The sequence below is a fragment of the Alexandromys fortis genome, unplaced genomic scaffold, assembly GCF_014885135.2.
Source record: "Alexandromys fortis isolate MF-2015 unplaced genomic scaffold, M_Fortis_MF-2015_v1.1 scaffold_8_9099976_23576923, whole genome shotgun sequence".
NCBI classification, from domain to species: domain Eukaryota; kingdom Metazoa; phylum Chordata; class Mammalia; order Rodentia; family Cricetidae; genus Alexandromys; species Alexandromys fortis.
In genome coordinates this window covers 11,909,517-11,930,527 of record NW_026067899.1, presented here as the reverse complement: position 1 = coordinate 11,930,527, position 21,011 = coordinate 11,909,517, and the positions used below count along the sequence as shown (strand labels likewise).

Here is a 21,011-nt window from a genome sequence, read left to right as displayed (position 1 = left end):
CTCACCGATTGCCAGCTGAGGTGGCAGTTCAGCTGCTTTGAAAGATAATCCAACAGCCATTAGGAAATAAAATTGGGGGCTGGAGAGAGACTCAGCAGTGAAGAGCACTGTCTGCTCTTCCAAAGGACCCAGGTTCAATTCCCAGCACCCATGTGGCATTTCCACAGCTGTCGCTAACTCCAGTTCCAGGGGATCCAACACCCTGACACAGACACACATGCAGACAAAACAGCAATGCACATAACATAAAAATAAAGAATAAAAAGAATCTTCTGTGATAAGATTTTTTTTTTAAAAAGAAAATAAAAATTGACGATGTGTATCCCTTTAAGTAGAAATAACCCTTCAGTATCCGCTCTGAAGAAGCCTGGCTCGTATGCACAAGGTTTAATCAAGAATGTTTGTTTTACAGAATGCTTATAATTGCATAAGCGATTAGGAACAACTCATGGGTCCATCATGATGAGAACATAAATACGTGTGGTGTTATCATAAAGTGGGGTATTATTGATCACTGAAAATTAATGAGCAAGAACTGCCCATACTGATACTGAGAGCTCAGAATCTTACTATATTAAAATTAACCTGCAAAGGATGTGTACAGCATGCTATTTACATAAATATAAATATGTAGAGTCTGTAACATAAATATTCATGAGAATAATTTACATCAGATCCAGAAGAGAGAAGAGTGGAAGCCAGGAGAAGAAAACCTAGGGCTATGATTGTACTTTAACATAAGATACCAATCTACAGGCTCTTAAGGCAGCAAAAGCAGGTCCTAGCAAAGCAGTGAGGCTTGTTTTACCTGCCCTGTTCCTCACTTTCACAGAAGTTGATTGCTTTCTTATCTGCACTTTTCCTATGTAACCGAAGTATCTCACAATATTCAGAAACTGGGTGAAAGAAACTTCTGTCACTGAAAAAGGAGCCAACATGAGACAGGCCAAGGTGGGGCCCATGGGGTGTTTTGTGTGCAGAGATTCATCATAGCTGAGTGCCTGTACAGAAGGAAGGAGCAGCAGGAACAGGCAGGAAGGGTAGAAACCTCAGTGCAGAAGACAGAGCCTTAGCCACGCCCAGAAGGAAGAAGCATCTCTGGACCCAGCCTTTCCAGGACTCTTTAGGAGGCGTGGCCAAAGAGTGTGCCCATGACAAGGGGTTCTTGGGGTCTTGGTAGTAAGCGAGCTAGGGCCGTGAACCCTTCTCCCTGGACTGGGCAGGCCTGTCCACCGTCATCATGAAATGCAGCATGATTTCTGTTGCCCTGATGTTCCCTCGGTCTTTATCGACGCATTTATGACTGCAGTGAAGTTAAAATGAAGAGCCTTGTAATGTATGCACAGATTATCTCTTAGAGCATATTATTGGTACCTTCATTTTCTTGGTAAGGCTGCGGCTTTATTGGCTGGACTTTTAAGATAGTCACATGTTATCTCTGCAGATTCTTTACATTTTTATCTCCTTACTACTCCTTCCCCTTAATTTAGATGCCCAGTCCTGAATACTGATTAAGGACCAGTCACATTTTTATGTTTAGAGGATACCATATACAAATGATATCTCTGTTTAATTATCTTAATGAGTGTTATTTTAGAAATCATTGGATGTGTTTTTGTATGACTACATAATACTAGCTTCCTCATCAGTCAAAGCACGCAATAGGGACAGAATTACCAAATTTTTAAAACCCGCTCGTTCTTCTGGGTCCCGGTTACATAAGGTGATTGGCTTGTATTCTGTAGAAATATTTATCTTAAACAAAACGAACATATATTTTATCTGAAAATGTCCACTAGATAACAGTTGCCTAGCCTTGCTTTCCAGCTTCCTGGTCCTCTGCCTTCGGCACTGTGATGATGTCCTGCTAGTGAGAAGTGTGGACCCATAAGCAGAGTGATTTTGATAAATAAGTGGGTAATGTTCAATTGTGTGGACTCTGGGCCTGCCTGACAGAGGTACAATACAGACTTTGTTCTTCCCTTTAGGGGTTATATTGACTCCAGGGAGTTCCGGCATGGATTCCTAGGCCTCCCAAGCACTCCACACCTATGGCTGTTTCTGAGGTGCCTCAGTGCTCCTGGTGACACACAGAATGTGCATGGAGAGGGGGTGATCTGTGTGGGGAACTTGACCTTGAGGCCTGATTTAGGAAGTGATGCATAGGCCGAGGTGAGGGAGAAGAGGAGACTCCCTTTTCCTGGAGCCAGTGTGAGATGAACCCATGAGTTGCTGGCTGGCTGGAGTGTGTCTTAGGCCAGGACAAAGTTACTTGCTCTGGCTATGAGTAAGAAATATGAGAAACTGTGTCTTGTCCCTAACTGCAATGAGAGATTTGCTCTACAGTCTTTTTGAAAGGTGGTTTCAGAGGTCAGAAGAGATAAGATCTACCATGATAGGATTTTTTTTTCTATAAAAGGAACTTATTTTTTCATGGCTGTGTTCTTACTTGAAGTCTTGCTCCATTGGAGTAACTTGGATGGCCCTAAGTGGAAAAGCATGGCAGCCCCAGTCCCTATTTGTCACTGAGAGCAGGGTATAAGCAATGTCAACAGAAACTTGGGGACCTGGGAGTGCTCCCCTTTCCTGGACTAACTTGATACAAATGGCCAGTGTTGTGGAGAAAGACATATCTAATAAACAGCTGAGCAAAATGGATAAAAGAATAGATCACACACACACACACACACACACACCAAAACATTGCAAGGTGAGCATGATGCTCTCCTAAACTTACCTTAAGTTGGTACAGAGCAGCCTGGCCTGTCCTGTCTGGTCTTCTGTGCCCCACCCCCCCCATCGTAGTCATTATTGCAGCAGTGCTTGCCAGCTGCTGTTCATCCAAGCCTTATCCAGCGAGCCTGCGCCCCCGAGTTCACTGGGAAAGCATCTCAGGACCAGAAAGTGATGAGCAGTTGAGGATCGCTTCTCTGAAACTATTCTAAGACTGGTTCCTTTTCTGCACAGAAACTATTATTTTCCTCGGGCCCATCTGTTGATACTTGGGCTTGGTTCCTGAGCTGTGGGTGTTCTGTTTAAAACGTTCTTGGCAAGTTTCTGTGTTTCAGGTTTAAATTTGGATCTTTAATCCCTTTTGGACTGATTGTTGTACAGGTGACAAAGACAAGAATCTAACTTCATTCTTCTGTAGGGAGAAAGTCAGTTTTGCTAGCACTGTTTGTTAGATAGGCCATACCCCTCCTCCCCAAAGTATATTTTTTACTCCGTTGTCAAAAATTATATTTACATAGTTTTGCTGTTTTATTTCCTGTTCTTCTGTTCTATTCCATTGCCCTATCCATTTACTTTATGCCAATACCAGGCTGTTTTCATCACTGTAGCTCTCTATAGTATAATTTGAGGGAGTACATTGTGATATCGCCAGTATTATTCTCATTCCTTAGGATTGCTTTGGCTGTTTGTGACCGTTTGTAGTTCTATATAAATTCTTTTACTATTTTTCCTGAACCTTTGAAATATGACATGGAAATTTTAAATGGTATTGTGTTAATTCTATAAATTAATTTTGATAGCATAGACATTTTCATAATATTAATTTTCCCTACCTAGAAACATGGAATATATATATTTTGTTTAGTATCTTCTGTCATTTGAGGAGTTCTTTCACATCTTTGGTTAGATATGTTTTTTAGTGCTTAATTTTAACTGGCTATAGTGGCAATTGCATTTAATCCCAGCACTTGGGAAGCTGAGACAGGAGTAGAATCTCAGAGTGACAGGCCAGGCCAGGCCAGGCCAGGCCAGGCTACCTAAAGAGATAGTGGGACTCTGTCTCCTCCTCCATCCCCATATGTGCTCTTGTGCATATGCACACACACACACACACACACACACACACACACACACACACCTTAATTTTGAAGGTAGTTCAGTGAGCATAGCTAACAGGCAGCCCACAGAGTGGGGGAAAGCCTTCACCAGCTACACTGCAGACAAAGAGACTGATACTCAGAATCTATAAAGAATTACAAAAACTAAATACTAAAAAATAAATTAGTAAATGAAATGACCAATCAACAGTTAAACAAATGAACTGAATAGACAGTTTTTAAAGACACAAATGGCAAAAAAAAAAAACCACACACACACACACACAAATAGCCACAGTATTAAATAGTCCCCAGCCACTGGGGAAATACAGATTAAGACTATTCTAAGTTTCTACCACACTCCCATCAAAATGACTGTCATTAATAAATCTGACAGCAAATCTTGGAAAGGATGTGGAGAGAAGGAACCCTTATCCAATGTTGTAAATTAATACAGCCATTGTGGAAATCAGTTTGGAGATTTCACACACACACACACACACACACACACACACACACACACACACACACAAAATCTAAAAATAGAAATACGATGTGTCCCGGCTGGCATCTACCCAGAAAATTCCCTATTCCACCATAGAGATATTTGTACCCTGTTAACTGATGTTTTATTCACAATAACAAAGAATTGGACAACTTAGTTGTCCATCAACAGATGAATGGATAATATATATATATATGTATACACATCTATGAATACTATACTCTAAAGAAAAATTAAATTAAAATTTTGCAGGAAAATGAATGAACTTAGAATGTATAAAATTAAGAAAGGTCACACAATTGCAGAAAGAAAAATCTGTCATGTTCTCTCTCATGCAGAATCTAGACAAGAATCTGTGTATATATAAATGCATGTACTTGTGGGTACAGGTATAATACACATGAATAGAGAAAATATAAAAAGTTAACCATGGGGATGGATGTGGAAGAACTGAAGGCAGGTAATAGATACAATTCATGAAAGAATATTAAATGCAATTGTTTTTCTAGCTCTAATTCTGTCATTTTTTAGTGATAGGTAGATAGGTGCATAAATATATTCAGTACTGAGTAAAAATTGTGAATGAGAAACTCTAGCTTCCGTTCTAAATTCCTCTTCCAACTGTGTGGAAGCTCATGAGTTGTATATAGACTTCAGATCTGGCTAATTTTTGGTTTGTGTTTTTTTTTATATTCAAGATTTTATAATAAAAGCTAAAAAATAAAAATACATGTAACTATTTTAAGAATAGTCCATGGAATTTACAAAACCAATGCTGTCAAGTAGTCGCTGCAGAGAAGTAAATGTTCTGACAAACAAATATTAACACAGTCATAACTATTTCTTTAGTGTTCACGCGCCTGCTATGTCGAGCTGTAAGTCATTGTCAAATTAAAGTACTTGCATTTGGATAGATGTGTGGGAAGATAACATGGTGCACGAGACCTTGGTGTAGTTTTGCAGATGTCAGTTCTAACTTGAAGTTTTAGTAAGTAATGTGTCTGCTTTGATCTTTTGGTGCTTGATAGCATGATGTGCTCTCTGTTTATCAAGTCCAGTCAAGCTAACAAAGAGAAGCATAAATTAAGTATAACCACCTAATCATAAAATTGGTTTGCTTTTCTGATACAGCATAAAGAATATTTCTCTAGACATCTTTCCCATTTCTCAGGACAAGTTCAGAGTCCACAGTCCAGCATGTTTTTTTATTTGGTCCTGCAGGGTAGCAACATATATACATTGTGAATAGAGCAAACTCTTTTGTCTATATCATAGAATATACAGCCAGACACTCACTGTGGCGTCCATATATCTCCATAGTGCAGTGACCTTATCAAGCGTGGTACCGTGATTCCCATCATGGAGATCTCTGTGTGGTTTTAGTGTGGTCCTGATATGCCGTATAGCAGGGGAGATATAAAAATTAGCCACTGAGGAGGAGGAGCTCCAGATGTTTGCTGTGTTCACATGTAAACATCAGATAAGGGTCTGCACACCCTTTGTTTAATGTTACACTCTGAAGAGTACTGTTTAAAACCTTACTAGAATTGAAAACAGAGGGCTCATAAGCAAGCAAGAGAACCATGTGTGTACAGTAATTGCTTGTAGCCTTCAGGACCCGAGTGGCATACGCCTCGCTGTAGCTTTATGTGATGAGTATGTTCCTGTGTTTCCTGTGACAAACATGAATCCTTGTCTTCCTGAGCAGCAAACCTGGTCGCCTTATCTACCTTTTATCTCCTTGACTCACAGGAGCTTCAGTTCCAGCGACTCACCCGAGAACTGGAAGTGGAAAGGCAGATTGTTGCCAGTCAGCTAGAAAGATGTAGGCTTGGAGCAGAATCGCCAAGCATCGCCAGCACCAGGTACAGGGCCAGTGGCTCTATCTTTATGCCCCAAATTACATGTCTCGGTCGGTTAGCAGGGCTGCAGCGGCCCATCCTGTAGAATGCTGTTCCTGTTAACTTCCATTCCGAATCAGACACCAGAAATGCCTGTTCATTTTCCTTGTACGAAGCCGCTGACAGTATTGATTGTTCTTCAGTCCTGTGCTGAAGTGTCTGATACAGCTCTGGTAAGCTCGTGCAGCAAAGGAGGGCTGCTGCCTTGAGAAACGTGACATCTTGCACTCGTGCCATTCATGGACAGGTCAAAGTTAGTGCCTAGCTGTTGGGTAGAGTTGGCTGGTGCTTCAGCAACATGGCACGGACTTTTAAAGCTAATACATATTTCTAAGTGGAATGGACTAGTTGGCCTTTAGACCAACTAGGCTTTTAGTTTTTCTAAAATCTGTGAAATTGCTTTATACAACTATTACACTGAAATAATCCAAAGTGTTCGATATGGTAAGTACCAAATGATCATATCTTTAAGGTCGAATACAGTAATTACAAACAGCATTTAATTGAAAACTATTTAATCACATTTTTTTTCTATTTAAATAGCCTCTTCTACTCTTTAAAAAGATCACTATTGGGTAAATTACTACCGTATACTCCATGCATTAATCCTTGCTTATTTGTAGATTTGTTTCTTAAAAGTTAAGGATCACTAGACACTTGCATTATTTGTAACAGACACAATTTTAAGTGTATGTGACCTGTACCCGACAGCCCCAAATCCCACCAGTTATCTCTAACTACTGAATTATTCTCCCTGGTTTCTGCTGTTGTTCATTGGAGACAACATCATCTTGCTGACTAAGATGCTGCCTGTAGCCTCTCTTTTCTAGTTAGTAGTTAGTATGGTTTTTAATCTCTCAGACTTGGTTTACCTGAATGCTTGAGCCTCAGCCTTGACCGGTGTGCGCTGGGGTGTTTAAGCCATCAAGCATACAAATAAAGTCAGTAGGACTATTGAAAGGTGTAAACACAGGTGAACATAGTTTTTTAATATCTGGGAAGTCTTTCCCTTTTTTTCATTTAAAAACATGTTTATTTATTTGGTGGATGTAAGTGTGTGTATGTGTGAGTGCTCATGCCGTGGTGCACATGTGGAGGTCAGAACAGACTGCAGGCGTTGGTTCTCTCCCTCTTCCGTGTTTGTCCCAGGAATCAAAGTGAGGTCATTAGGCTTGGTGTTGGTGACAGGTGCCTTTACCCACTGAGCCATCTTGTGAGCCTATGTAGTCTTTTATACTAAGAAAACTTACACATAAGCAAGGTGTTCTATTATAAATACAATATATAACATATGCTACCATATATTACAATATTATATATTCTAAATTATGCCTTATGGTAACCAATGAAATAATTTACCAAAGGAGGGGTCATTATAAAAGCAAAAATTTCTTTAATTCTAATCAGTAGTGTTTTTTTTTTTAAGCTATCAATAGTTTTAGCATTAAAAAGAGAAATCTACAGATTCAGGAATATGATGCTATGAGTGTTTTCAAAAAGGATGGGCCAGATGAATAGAAAAATCTTTATAGTAGTAAGAAAATAATCCAGTGTGGGTCGGGCAGGATGGCACTGGCAATAGCTGACTCAGAAAAAGTCAGATTTATCCTGCTAAACTTAAAAAAAATCCATATTAATAATAAAAGTTTATATCTAGAGAAAATGAGGGGAAAAGCCACTAAGCTTTGAGCTGCCTTTGCAGAAGCTGGAGAGTCACCAGACCCCGAGATAAGCCCTGGGGTCGTGTTTAATGTCCATGCAGGGGCTAAGGAATGAAGACTTGGCTATGTACAAGTTGGTGCATTTGAATTTGATTATCTCATTAAGTTGTGTCTTAAAGGGCTACACATAAAACACATACCATACTCTTGCTATGTGTGGATTTGAAGTCCAGTGAAACTGTCCCCATTATTCAGGAATTCCCGTCTTTGGAACCCTCACCTCTAAAAATGAGCTCACAGTCAGATTTTGTAAAGCATAACACCCCCCACCCCACCCCGCAAAAGAATGGGATCTTCCAGTGTGTACCCTTTCACAGACACATCCACGTGTACTATCTTCTTCACCAGAGCGGAGGAGCCCTGATGGGAGGTCCAGCACACAAAAGTAGCACAGACTCAACAATGGGTGCATGGGGTCGTTGACGGGGGTGGGGGACAGTTTTACATGCTACACTGCATTCTGATTCAGTAAAAGTTTGCATTAAAATTTTTCGTTGGGGAAAGAAAACTTGACAATGAATAAGAAATCGGTAGGCGGAAAAACAGAGTCCAGTTCCCAGCTCCCCAAACCAGAAGCCATTGTATTAGGTATCCATACATTCCCACAAATGGACTTTAGTTTCAGGTGTCCTTCTCCACCCCGACCCCTGCTTCCTGTTTGATTCTCTTATTCCAGTCTCCCCTCCTTGTCTATTCTTAGATATCTATTCTATTTCCCCTTCCTAGGGAGAGCCATCTCCCTTCTGTCCCCTGCCACCACCCCCAGTTCCTTTCTCTTTACCTATCTCTATTGTAGCTTGCTTATCAATGACTTAACTGCTAATGTTCACATTTAAGGGAATACATACCATATTTGTCTTTCTGGATCTGAGTTATCTCAGTCAAGATGATTTTTTTTCTGGTTCCATCTATTTACCTGCATTAGTTTTTAATGGTGGGGTAATAGTCCATTGTGCAAAATGTACCACGTTTTATTTATCTGTTTATCTGTTGATGAACATCTGGGCTGTTTCTAATTTCTGGCTGTTATGAATAGAGCAGGAATGACCATGTTTGAGCAAGTGTCTCTGTAGTATGATGTAGAGTCCTTTGGGTATATGCTCAAGAGTGGTATAGCTGGATCTTGAGGTAGATCAGTTCCCATCTTTCTGAGAAACCACCACACTGATTTCCATAGTGGCTGTACGAAGTTTGCACTCCCACCAGTAACTTGGGAGGAGTGTTCCCCTTACTCCACAACCTTGTGTGCATGAGTTGTCATTTGTTTTAATGATTTTAACCATTCTGATGTGGATAAGATAAAATCTCAAAGTAATTGGGATTTGCATTTCCCTGATGATTAAAGATGTTGAACATTTTTAAAGTGTTTCTCAGCACTTTGAGTTTCTTCTTTTGAGAATTCTCTGTTTAGAACTGTACCCCATTTTAAATTGGCTTGTATGTTTCCTTTATATGTAGTTTTTTTTTTTTTTTTACTTTTTTATTTCTTTTGGCTGTTAGTCCTCTGTTGGACGTGTAGCTGGTAAAAATCCTCCCATTCTGTAGGCTGCCACTTTGTCCAAATGACCTGTCCTTTGCTGTGCAGAGGCTTTTCCGTTTCCTGGGGCCCCATTTATTAACTGTTGGTCTTCGTGCCTGTGTTATCAGGGTTCTGTTCATGAAGTCTTTTCCCATGCCAGTTGTTCACACTTGAAATTGTTCATAAGTGAACTCGTGATAAAAGATCGTAAACAATATTTTGGAACAACCCCAATCTAAGATAGCGATGCCTTTTCAAAGGAAGGAAGAAGTTACCAATTACTAAGCTTTGGCCAAATCTGTAAAATGGTATTTAACAGAGCCATCTGGATCAAACGTGACCAAATATTAACATCTGTTGAGTGAGGGTGTATTTGCTATATGCATGGCTTATAAACTTTAATTTTTAAGATATTAATTAAGGCTATATAGTTGAATGATACGATTAAATAGATTTGCTTTAAAATCTAACATAAATACTGTGGGTAACAGTATAATTACTGTCAATTATTTTTTATTTTGTGTGTGTTTCATGTTTGCTTCTTACTGTCTCATGTCAAAAGCCACCACATTGCTGGGGCTTCATCTGTTCACGCAGGCAATGTCGCCCCTTGGTTGTGGGGAACATCGTCTGGCCATCCATAGGTGGTAGATGCAAGACACATGAGGAGGAACCAGGCAGCCAAGCAGATGTGTTTTGCAGTCTTTAGCGTTACACCTAGGACGAGGTTCTTCAAGTCTCATCTCAGGTCTGATCTCCTTGTGTTCCTGATGCCCCAGCTAAATGCTCTCCTTTCCATAGTCTTTCCCACGTTCCTGGGGGCAAGTCATTTCCCTCCAGTTGACTCATAGCTGTTTGTGTGTGCCTGTGTTAGCTCATTGTGGTGCTGAGGCCCAACCATTGTGTGCCAGTGGCTTAGCTGCCCATCTCCCGCCCCAGTGCTCATTAAATGAATAGTGGACCTTCCTGAGGATCAGCAGCTTTGGGGTTCACCAGACGATGCTCTGCAAGTTCCTCACTTGGTATCTTTGGCATTTACCTTCTGCAGAACTTGAGGGTACTTTCCAGAAGATCCACAAATGCGGTAGACACGACTGCTCAGCTCTGAAGGCAGTATTGCTGCACGTCAGTTGGGAGCCATTCAGAGGATGTTAGGACAGGAATAGTGGTGTTCTGTTGTCTCATGTGAGAGACACTCTACCCCTGCGAGCCTTCTGGCCCCTTGCTGTCCACTTTGGAATCAGCGTATAAAGATAAAACTAGAAATTGTCTCTGAGACTCAGACCCCTCTGCAGTCAGCCTCCTGATTGACTCAGAGGATACTGTAGTAGAATCCCTGCTCAGAACCAGGAAGCTTCCTTTGGGATTTTTTTTTCCTCCATTTTTTTTATGTGTGAAATGAGTTTAATCAGAAAAACAGGCATTTTATAACCAGTTTTCTTCCTTAAGGTTTTGATTTGTTAGTGAAGATAAGGAACTCTGTGAGACTGTGTAACGTTTTGTCTTCTAAATATGCAGCAAAAGAAAATAAAAAGTATATTTTATTGACTTTTCAGTCGCACATAGTTTTTGCCATTTCTGTCCTCACTCTGAATAAAAGGGAGGTGGCACGATGAGGTCCTTCCAAGGGACACTGTCTCAGCAGTGAACAGTTCGGTTCCCTTGCACTTGAGCCTCGTCTGCTGTGTGCCCCATTCAGAACTTTAAGACAGTCTCAGTGTGATTGCTTAGATTTTGTTAATCACCCCAGAAGAAGTGTTCCAAGCAAAGCAGTGAAAAGATGATTTTATATGTTTTTCCATTTGTCTTATGTTCTGGCATTCCAGCATATATAAACTATGGTATTGATAGACTTATAAGGCTCCTGCTGTGGACTCGGTGGTGTCGGTATGCAAAGGTGATGGATGATACTAAACATCTCACTTCAGTCTTGAAAGGCCCTTAAAGTGGGTGAAGGTGCTCATTCTGAGAACACCGTAGCTGGTCTAGTTAATATTTCATCTCATCTAAATGCACTTGAAACATCTTTGAACATATAAAAACTAAAAATAAAGTGTGAGGATTAGGGGAAAGTGGAGGTAAAATTTAGAAAGATAGGATGGAGCCAAGACTAAAATAGAACAATAACAAAAAATGTATATGTAGCATGCATTGCCTTGCTGAGGTTGAGAGCCAGTTTTGCCCCGAGCATCCTAGCAGCCATGCTGGAGACAGAAGTAGTCCTGATGTAAGTGTGCGCTTGATGGAAGCAATCCTCGCTAATGAATGTCACAGTGTCAGTGTATAAGAGGGAAATGAACCAGGCTGCTCAGGAGGATCCTCCCATCCTGGGTACCAAGACTTCGGTGGTTTCTCCTGTGCAATCACACCAGGAGAGCACTGTTTGACCCTCAGTGGCCTCTGCCAACAGACCGCACAATCAAGTTCATATAGGGCAATTTCTCATTGCTAAACGGAATCTAGATGGATGAAATGGCACCTTTGCTAAAAGTAATTCCCCTGGGGGCCAATTCTGACATCTAGCTTGGCTCAGGGTGATATTTAGCACGTGTAGATAGATGAATTGCTCTCCGGTCCGCTAAGCAGGCAGCCTACCATGACTGCTTCTGTCAGCATAGTTTTTGAGAGTCATGGCTGGTGAGAGATGCTGAGATGTGCGGTGTCCTGTGTTGCAGTTCACTGCACAGGTGTGTTATATGTACGTTCGTGACAGAAACAGCTCCCAGGCAGCGCTGCAGTAGGCACAGCACAGCATGCCATGAGAGAGCCTCACAGCGCACAGGAGCCCCACAGAGCAGTGTGTCCTGTAAAACGTGCAGGTTTTGATGAAGATGGGATTTGGTCCATTTCTCCCTACATCGGCATCAGTGGAGGATTGTGCTCACGGTAGCTGAGTTTAGGTTTAGCGGGGTAATGTAACAGTAGAAGTACTTGGTAGCCACCACAGGGCGCCGTCATCTGGACTCTGCCCAATTCTTCACCCTGGAACCTGCCCTCCTTTGTTCCTGAGAGCGTGGAAAGGGGTAGAAGGAATTTGGTAACCAAGACCATATTCTCAGTCTGGATTTTATTGACTGGAGCTAAATAATGATCACCTTAGACAATTTATAAAATGCAAGGGACAAAAAAGAGAAAAATCTATAATCTTGCCACTCAGAGATAACTACTGTATTTTAAAGTCAGATGTATTGAAGTATAAATTGCGGCCAATCCACCCCTTTGTAGTACAGTTTTATGATGTCTAGCTGACACAATTGGCATAGAATGGTATGGCCACCTCCTCAATCCACCGAGAGTATTTTCATCAGCCTCCCCAAAATGTTCCTGCTGCTTTTAAAACCTTGCTGCATTTCTCTCTTCAACTTTTTCTTTAAATGAAAGTATTTCCCAAGAGTAACTTTTCTTCTTATTCTTCATCTTGCACTCTGATATGCCAGGCTTATTAGTTGAACAACTTTTAACAGCCTCTAATTGTCCAAGAAACCCCAGGGAAGCAATAGCTTGGAGCCCAAGGGTGCTCATTTGGCAGTGGGTCGAGATTCCTGCAGCCTTCCAAAGGGCAGGGGCACAGTGAGCGAAGGGCGGCCAGGGGAAATCCTCCCTACCAGCTGAAGGAAGCAGCCTTCAGGTGTACAAGGAATGCCTGGATCCACATCTCATCCAACAAGGAAATTACACTAGTTGCTCATCTTGTTGGGTCACCGCAGGAATAGGAAACAGAGTTAGGATAGAAGTCAGTAATTGAAAATGCCTTACAATCCTTGAGACTAAGTTTTAGTGCAGTATTTGAAAGTTGTTCCTGGTGACAGGCATGAGATATTATTCTCTGTTGCCCAGAAACTCACCTTAACTGCTGGTCTTTGTTTCTCAGTTACTTCTAGATGAGTTGTAATTGGTAAAAATGTGTTTCTTTGCTAGCTATAGATCTATTTCCCAAACTTTATCTTGTGAATCACAATATTTATGAAGATAAAAGTACTCAATTTCCATCTGCATTGAAGTAAAAAAAGAGGCTAAAGTTGCAGACTGTATTTTTATTTACCCATGTGATGTTTAAATGCACTTACCTTATATGGAAGCACAATGTTCTTTACCGGCAGCTGCTGCTACCTTAAAGCTTGCCGATTGCAAAAACCTGTCCTTATAGCTGCATAAAGGAAAAGGGGGTGTGGGTGGCCCCGTTGACATTGCTACCATCACATTCGCCCCAAGATTCTCACTCTCATCCTTTTTTTTTTTTTTTTTTTTTTTTATTTTCGAGACAGGGTTTCTCCGTAGCTTTTGGTTCCTGTCCTGGAACTAGCTCTTGTAGACCAGGCTGGCCTCGAACTCACAGAGATTCACCTGCCTCTGCCTCCCGAGTGCTGGGATTAAAGGCGTGTGCCACCACCGCCCAGCTCTCATCTTATTTTAAAACCCCAGTCAAGTAGAACTTTTGATGGTTTCAAAAAGGCTGTGCGGCCTTGACAGTCAGTCTTATTGCCACTAAGTAAAAGAACTGTTAGCTTTTAATGAGAAGAGTTGATTCCCCGCTGCCACTGAAGTCCTTGGAAAAGTGTCACGGCTTTGCATTTATAGGGTCATCTGGGTGCCCATCAGGCTTCCTTGGAAACCACTAAAGATTCTGAAAGTGTTTGGGGACTGACAGTAGCAGTAAAGGTTTCTTCATGGTTCAGATCTTTTTCCATGAATATTTTTTAAATCATTGTAAAATAAACTGCTTCAAATAATGCCTTCTTTGAAATGAAGAGTCTTTGAAACGATTGTCTGTTCCTTGACATTTACCACTTCGGGAAGATATTTGACATTTAGTGCCTTTGAAACTTGGGGGATTTTTATTATTGTTTTTAGATGATTGTTTTAATGAGATAATTCCATATAACCTTCAGATTCGTACTTTCAAAGTACAGAGATCAGTGGGGGTTAGTACATTCATAAAGATGTTCAGCCATTAGTGTCACTGCCCCACTCGTTCCCTCTCTCGGTGCTGGGAGCTATTTCGTGTGTGTGTATGTGTGTGTGTGTGTGTGTGTGTGTGTGTGTGTGTGTGTGTGTGTCCTGCATTACATTCGGTCCTTTATATCTGATATCTTTCACTTCATGTGTTCAAGGTTCATCCATCTTGTATATTGCTTACCTTTTTATTTCCAAATAATATTGCATTTATATAGACAAGCCATATCTTCCTTGCCATTCATTTTTGGCCACTGTGAAGAGTGCTGCCTTTGACTTTTAGGGGAACATCCAGGGTGTTTGCTTCAGCTCTTCTCGGGTTAGGGCACTGGCGAGTCCAAGCGAGATTCCTTTGGGCCTCTCTGTCCATCCTCCCGCTGTCTGAGGTTGTCGAACTTCTGTTTTCTGTCACTGCAGTCCTCCTCTGTTGCTGAGCTGGCCATCTGTGCATAGTAGGTCTAGCAGTTTCGGTGCTGGTTAGACTTACTAGATCACATTTCCTTATGGCCTGTTAGATCTGCTGTCTGCCGCCTACCTTAGCAGTCAAAGGTCAAAGCTTCCAGACTTCATTTATAATTCAGACTAAATGAAGAACAAACTCTTTAATATTTGAATGTAATTCAGAAGCACTCTTTGGGATTTCCACAGTGAATATTTATCATGTAGACCCTCTTAAGAGAAAGTTTAGTAACGCTGAATTTTTATGGCAGAACTCCTGTTATAAGCAGTGGAGAGTTCCCCATCGCAAGGGCAGAGGATGAATCTGGCTGTTCTGGCTGGTCTCAGCTCCAGAACCCATTTTCTGGGGCAGTTGGCTCAGCACCACTGAGGCATTTTTAATTGGTGCTTCTCATTGCCACTCAAGCCACAAGCAAATTTTATCTAGGACATAGGTATCTATCTAAGTGATGGCTGTTGCTCACATTTGATTTCAGCTTAGATCATGGAGACTCGTAGGGCACAAGAGTCTGCAGACAATATTCCTAGACACCCTTTTAACTAGGAACCCAACCAAGTACTATTGGAATTGTTAGCGAAATATTTTTCATGTGAAATAGAGTCTGTTATGAATCTAGAACATTATGGAGCAAAGCATTTTATTCAGGTGCATAACTAACTATTCTAAAGTGAATTCACCATCTCTGACACTGAGCATTTAAAAATGTTAACTGGGTGATATAGCTGGGAGGAACCACAAATACAGATTTTTTATAGTTAGCATCAAAGTTTCAAATTATTCTAATATTGATCTGGTATGTTTGATTAAATATGGAAGCAGCCCAACTGTATTAATTTTTCTAATTAATGAAGAGGAAAATACCTGTTAAAAATTCAGAAACCCATGCATGTAAAATATATGTACCATGCTATTATCTGATTTAAGAACTGTTTTAATTAAGATAACAGTATTTCATTTTCTGCAATTTTCATAATTTATATTTTGTAATTACTAATCCTAAATTATTTAACATTAATGAGTTATTGAACCAAACTGAGAATTACATTATTAGCATTCCCTCATAATCATTAGGTTTTTAAATATATATATATACATATATACATACATACATACACACATATGTATATTTAAAGTATGTTCAAACAGACTACAAAATAGAGACTATAGGATATCAGGTACTTCTTGGAAAAAGTTTTTTTTTACTTTTGACATAGAAATTAGTAATTACTTTCACGATATTGGAAGCACAACAGTATCAAAATCCACTCTGTTGTCTTATGGCTCTCACTGTGAAGTGATCCATATTGGTAATCTTTAGGAAACAGTAACAGCCCCAAGTCTAGAGTGCCATGTGGCAAATGCGAATATACCCAGAATTAAAAATTACTGAGTTTTTTATATTGACTTTCATTTTTTATATAAAAGAAAAAAATTAAACACATCAAGCTTCTTTTGCCTATCCTTTCCCCTACCTAGCCACTGGAGTGCTGTCTTCTGATGGACTTTGTGTACTTTTACATTGAATATACTTCATAGTCACATGAATAACATTTTTTGTTGATTTTTAAATATGCACATTTGGGGTCTGGTTAAGAGAACTGACTGTTCTTCCAGTGGACCTGGGTTCAGTTTTCAGTACCCACTCACAACCTCTGTAACTTCATTTCTTTGGGTTCCAAAACACCTTCTGACCTTTCCAGCACCTTGTGGTATCCAGACATACATGCAACCAAAACACACATAAAATTGGTTAATTAATATATATTAATTAATATATATAGATTAATTAATATATATAGAGAGAGAATATTCTATGTAATTCTGCATTTGCCTTTCTTCCTGAGATGTGTCCACACCAGTACGTGTAGATTTATTGCTTATACGCTGTATCACAGTATTAATTGTACAGCTTTTTTTTAGTTGAAATGAACATTTCCTTTTTAATTTATCTTTAACATATATCATGCATTTATATCATATGCTTGTATGTTTCCTAGATAAGCAAGTTAGACTAATTGGTATAGCTGTCACTTTAGACACACACCTTTTGGGAGATATTGGACATCTTCTCTGTTAGCCATTTAGATAAGCAGTTAGCTGTTGTTGGCCAGAGTCGTCCCCCTCCTACCCACTGCACCCCCACATCTGTACACTGCTCTGTGCAGCACCCTGCCCCACGCCCGTTCCTACTTTTCAATAAACTTAACTTTGGTCGATGAGTGAAAGCATGATGGTTTTTGTCTTGCACTTTATTTTACGTAGCATAATGACCTCCAGAACCGAAACCCTCTTAACAGTGAGCGTGTTTGAAGGTGTCTTCAGTTTCACATGTCTGAGCCTCTGGAACACGCACTCTTAGAAGTGGTCATTTTTTTTACTTGTATGTTTATGTTGTGTGTGCATACATGCATGTTCAAATACAGCTGTCCCACATCCGAGGACTCTCGGGAGCCAGCTCTTTCCTTCTACCCTGCACTCTGCAGCACTTGAACTCAGGTCTTCAGGCTTGGCAGCAGTACCTTTTCCCTCCCAGAGACTTCTCGCTCGCCCAAATGTATTTTTAAAAGATGCTTCCTATACTTCTAAAGTTTTATATTTCATATTTGTATCCCCAGTTTATCTGGAATTGATGCTGTGTGCAGAAGGCAGAGGAGGACCTCAGATATCCTGCTCTCTTATGACAGTGGCTCACTAAACCCAGAGCTAGCCCGATGCAACAAATCTGTGTGTCTATTTGTGTGTGGAAATTTCTACTGTAGTGGGGCAATCACTGTATAACAGTATGCAAATACTGCATGCTTACCATGGCTGCAGCCTCTATGTACTTTAAAAGTTCTGTATTCAACAGATTACACTGGCTACCCGGGCTCTATCCTTACTTGTTACATCCCTGGGTGTATAAGGGGTTTGTTTATAGTAGTATGGTAGAGAAGAGACTAGCCATAGAGCTGTTCTTAGGGCATTGACCGTTGCATTAAGAGATATTTGGACTCATCTTATTATTGCCCAGTAGAGTTTGATTTGGTTTTAATTATTATTGTATACCTGACTGACATTAAGATGTCATTTCCCCATAGCAGTAGTGGACAGCAGTAGCAATTCCACAGGGCTACCAATAAGTAGTTAGGGAAGACTTAAGCCTCCCCACCTTCTCTTCCTACTTGAGTATTTTGTAACTGCGCTTGATGGAGGAGGAAAGCCATTGAACCCCTGGCCTTCGTCACTGTGCTTGCTGTTCTGAACCTGCAGTGGCCACTGTTGCTTCCGCTAGTTAATCACAGCCGTGGTACAGGAAGCTGTGTCAGTACCTGCTCAGACATTCTGGAAGACAGCCTTGGAAAACAGCACTTTAACTAACGTGGCCTGTGCTGCCGGTTGTTTTTAGGGAGAAAATGTTAGCATACCTTCATTGAATCATTTCGATCTTCATGAGCTAAAAGATGGTTGCTGTTAAACTTAGCAGTCAGAGCAGAGTGATGTGTGTGTCAAGATGTTTCCTCAGCCCTTCAGAAAACTGCTCAACATTGCTCTAATGCAGTGATATTTGGAAAGGAAAATTAAAAGTGTGATTATCTTCCGAAAAGTGAACGTCATCCATTAGCACATCTTCAGCAGTTATCAGCCTGCTGTAAAGATGAACATGGCATGTCTGCCCGGGGAAACGAAAAACCCTGATTCATCCGCCATCTCTGTAATGTCTGGATTGTTCCTATAGCTGCCCTCCTCAGGGCTTCACAATCCACTTACTAACAAATCAATCTAATCTGGTTCTGCATAGATTTTTCTATCCTGGGCTTGTATTCTTCCACAATTAAACAGGGAGAAAAATGCTTTAAAATTGAAGGGAGAAAAGCCCTAGGCTACAGATTTTCATAGCTAAAAAAATCTTATATTGAACAGTTGCACATTTTAACATCTACCAAAAGCCTTGGTACAACATTTAGTTTGCATGGGTAGGTGGCTTGTAATTCCATCGAAACTATCTTTTTTTTCGGGGTGGTGTATGTGTGTATACCTTCCAGCCATTTTTTTTTTTAATCAAAAAACAAGCAATGTCTAGTAATTTAGGATTCTATGATCATTACTATAGCTTAGATCAATTATTTGTTGATCCCAACTTTAGTTGTTTTATCAGTAATGATGCTGTTGGTACTGCAGCAAATTCAAGTTAATTTTCCCACCATGATACCAGAACTGGTATCCAAGAGGTACAGAATGTAGAGGGCATTTGCTTTCTGAATATAATACTTCTGAATCAGAGGGTTTTTTTTTTTAAAGAGGATATGAAACGGTCTCACACTGTATGTCTTCTAAATGCAAATGCATATTATTATTATTGTTGAAAAGAGGGTACATTCAGAACAAGTCTACTTGTTAAAACCGTTTGTGAGTCTTCTCAGCCTTGAATAATAAGGATTTACTGCTCATTGTTGTCGGCACTTTTGTTGGTGACATCAGTGTGAGATCACTAGGGTCACATCTCAATCATATACTGATGTCGAGGGGAGACTGCTAAAAGTCTGGAGTTGATGGTATTTTAAAGTACAGAACAGCCATCATGGTGTCTGCTTGCCAAAAATTGCTCCAGCATCTACATGTACGTACCAGTCTGGAAAATACCAGACAGGAGCTCATGGTAAATGGTGGTGGGCTGATGAGCTGATTGGATGCAGGCTGTTGGGAATTCTACAAATTGAGAGAAATCATTTCAAACAGGACAAGAACTTTAGAAACAAGCAACCAGCTGCTTACCAGGAGCCACACCTTAAAGAAAATAGACTCTCCCCTGCCCAGAGAGCACCCGCCGTCCATAGCTCCTCAGCCAGGGCTGGGGACTCACAAGTCCCACTGCCATCCATGCCGCAGTGTTGACAGGCTTGCTTCTTTGCAGGCGACCACAGCTGCTGAGAGTTCACGAGTGTAGCAGGCCTGTCGTGGACAAAAGGTACCATTTTGCCGTGGTCCTCCTTGGCCTCTGACTCTCACAGTGTTTCTGCCCCCTCTGCTGGTCCCTGGGACTTGAGGGGAGGTTGTGAAATCTCATTTGCGGCTAAGCACCCCACGGATGTCTTCTCTCTGCAGGTTGACCAGTTGTGTTTCTTCATTAGCCACCATTCATTGCACAGAGAAACTTCTCTGCTGAGGTCTGGGGGCTACCCTAACCCGTGGGTATAGAGATACGAGTTTAGAAGACAGTTTGGTACAGGTCCATTTAACAAAATAATAATAGTAGCTTCATACCTGGGGCCCGTGAGCTCCCCAGTCTTGCCCAGATTTACAGTGCAAGACATTTGTTTCCTCCTGTGGAACCGGCCCTACATTCTATCAGAAAGTTGTTGGCTGCCCTGTAGCATTCCTGCCCCTATTGTACCCGTGGGTGTATCTTGCCATGTGTCATTATTATAGGTTCACAGCTGGCTATGGCTGTTAATGACATCCCACAGCCAGTCCCCTCCAGCAACCTGAATGGCACCCTCTGGTGCTATGAAAGCTAGTCAACAGAGAAGAAGCTTCCAGATCATTACCAGCTTGATTTCTCCATGCCTTGTGACCAAACTTGTGTTCTTAGCAACAGGGCCTTTCAGTCGAGTTCTGCTGGGAAACCTGAGCAGCAGCATAGCCCGTATTGTTGTGGGCTCTAGCCCTGGAACTGACTTTTTTATGTGGTAGCCCCTGTCTTCTGAAACATTATCCCCCATGTAGGGTAACTCCGATTAATGTCTTTTACCCATGTGCACATGTGTGTAGTTTATAAAGTAGTAGGTCTCATACAGCTTTTTCAAACCTCTGTATTGTTAATTATTCTTCCACCCCTTTCTCCACATTAGCCTCTTATCCTCCTTGTTCTCCTCAAATATCCTTCCCTATTCTTCTTTTCATATCGCCCATGTTCTAATTTACTGCATTTTTATAAAATTAACATAGTTATATTTATTAGAAATTTCAATTTCCTATAACTCTTAAAATTTCATAGTTGGATTTTAAATTCTTCTGAAAATTTAAAGAGAGACTGCTTATTAGCCCTGATTTTAAAATAATTCTTCTTCTCTTCTTCTTCTTCTTCTTCTTCTTCTTCTTCTTCTTCTTCTTCTTCTTCTTCTTCTTCTTCTTCTTCTTCTTCT

General features: G+C 40.7%; 2 protein-coding genes across 22 annotated transcripts in view; both read left to right on the top strand.

Annotated features, from left to right (window-relative positions):
- Positions 1 to 21,011, top strand: part of Dapl1 (death associated protein like 1) — a 341,707-nt gene that overhangs the window by 115,375 nt on the left and 205,321 nt on the right. The gene's annotated exons all lie outside the window — the stretch shown is intronic.
- The window catches only part of Pkp4 (plakophilin 4), a 205,459-nt gene that overhangs the window by 108,573 nt on the left and 75,875 nt on the right, over positions 1 to 21,011 (top strand). For 19 of the 21 annotated variants that reach the window (XM_050124002.1, XM_050124024.1, XM_050123977.1 and 16 more), the window contains one exon: positions 6,088 to 6,200. The exons of the other annotated variants lie outside the window; for them this stretch is intronic. In XM_050124002.1, coding sequence (XP_049979959.1) covers positions 6,088 to 6,200 — 113 coding nt within the window. The remainder of the gene's footprint in view (positions 1 to 6,087; positions 6,201 to 21,011) is intronic. 21 annotated transcript variants of the gene reach the window in all.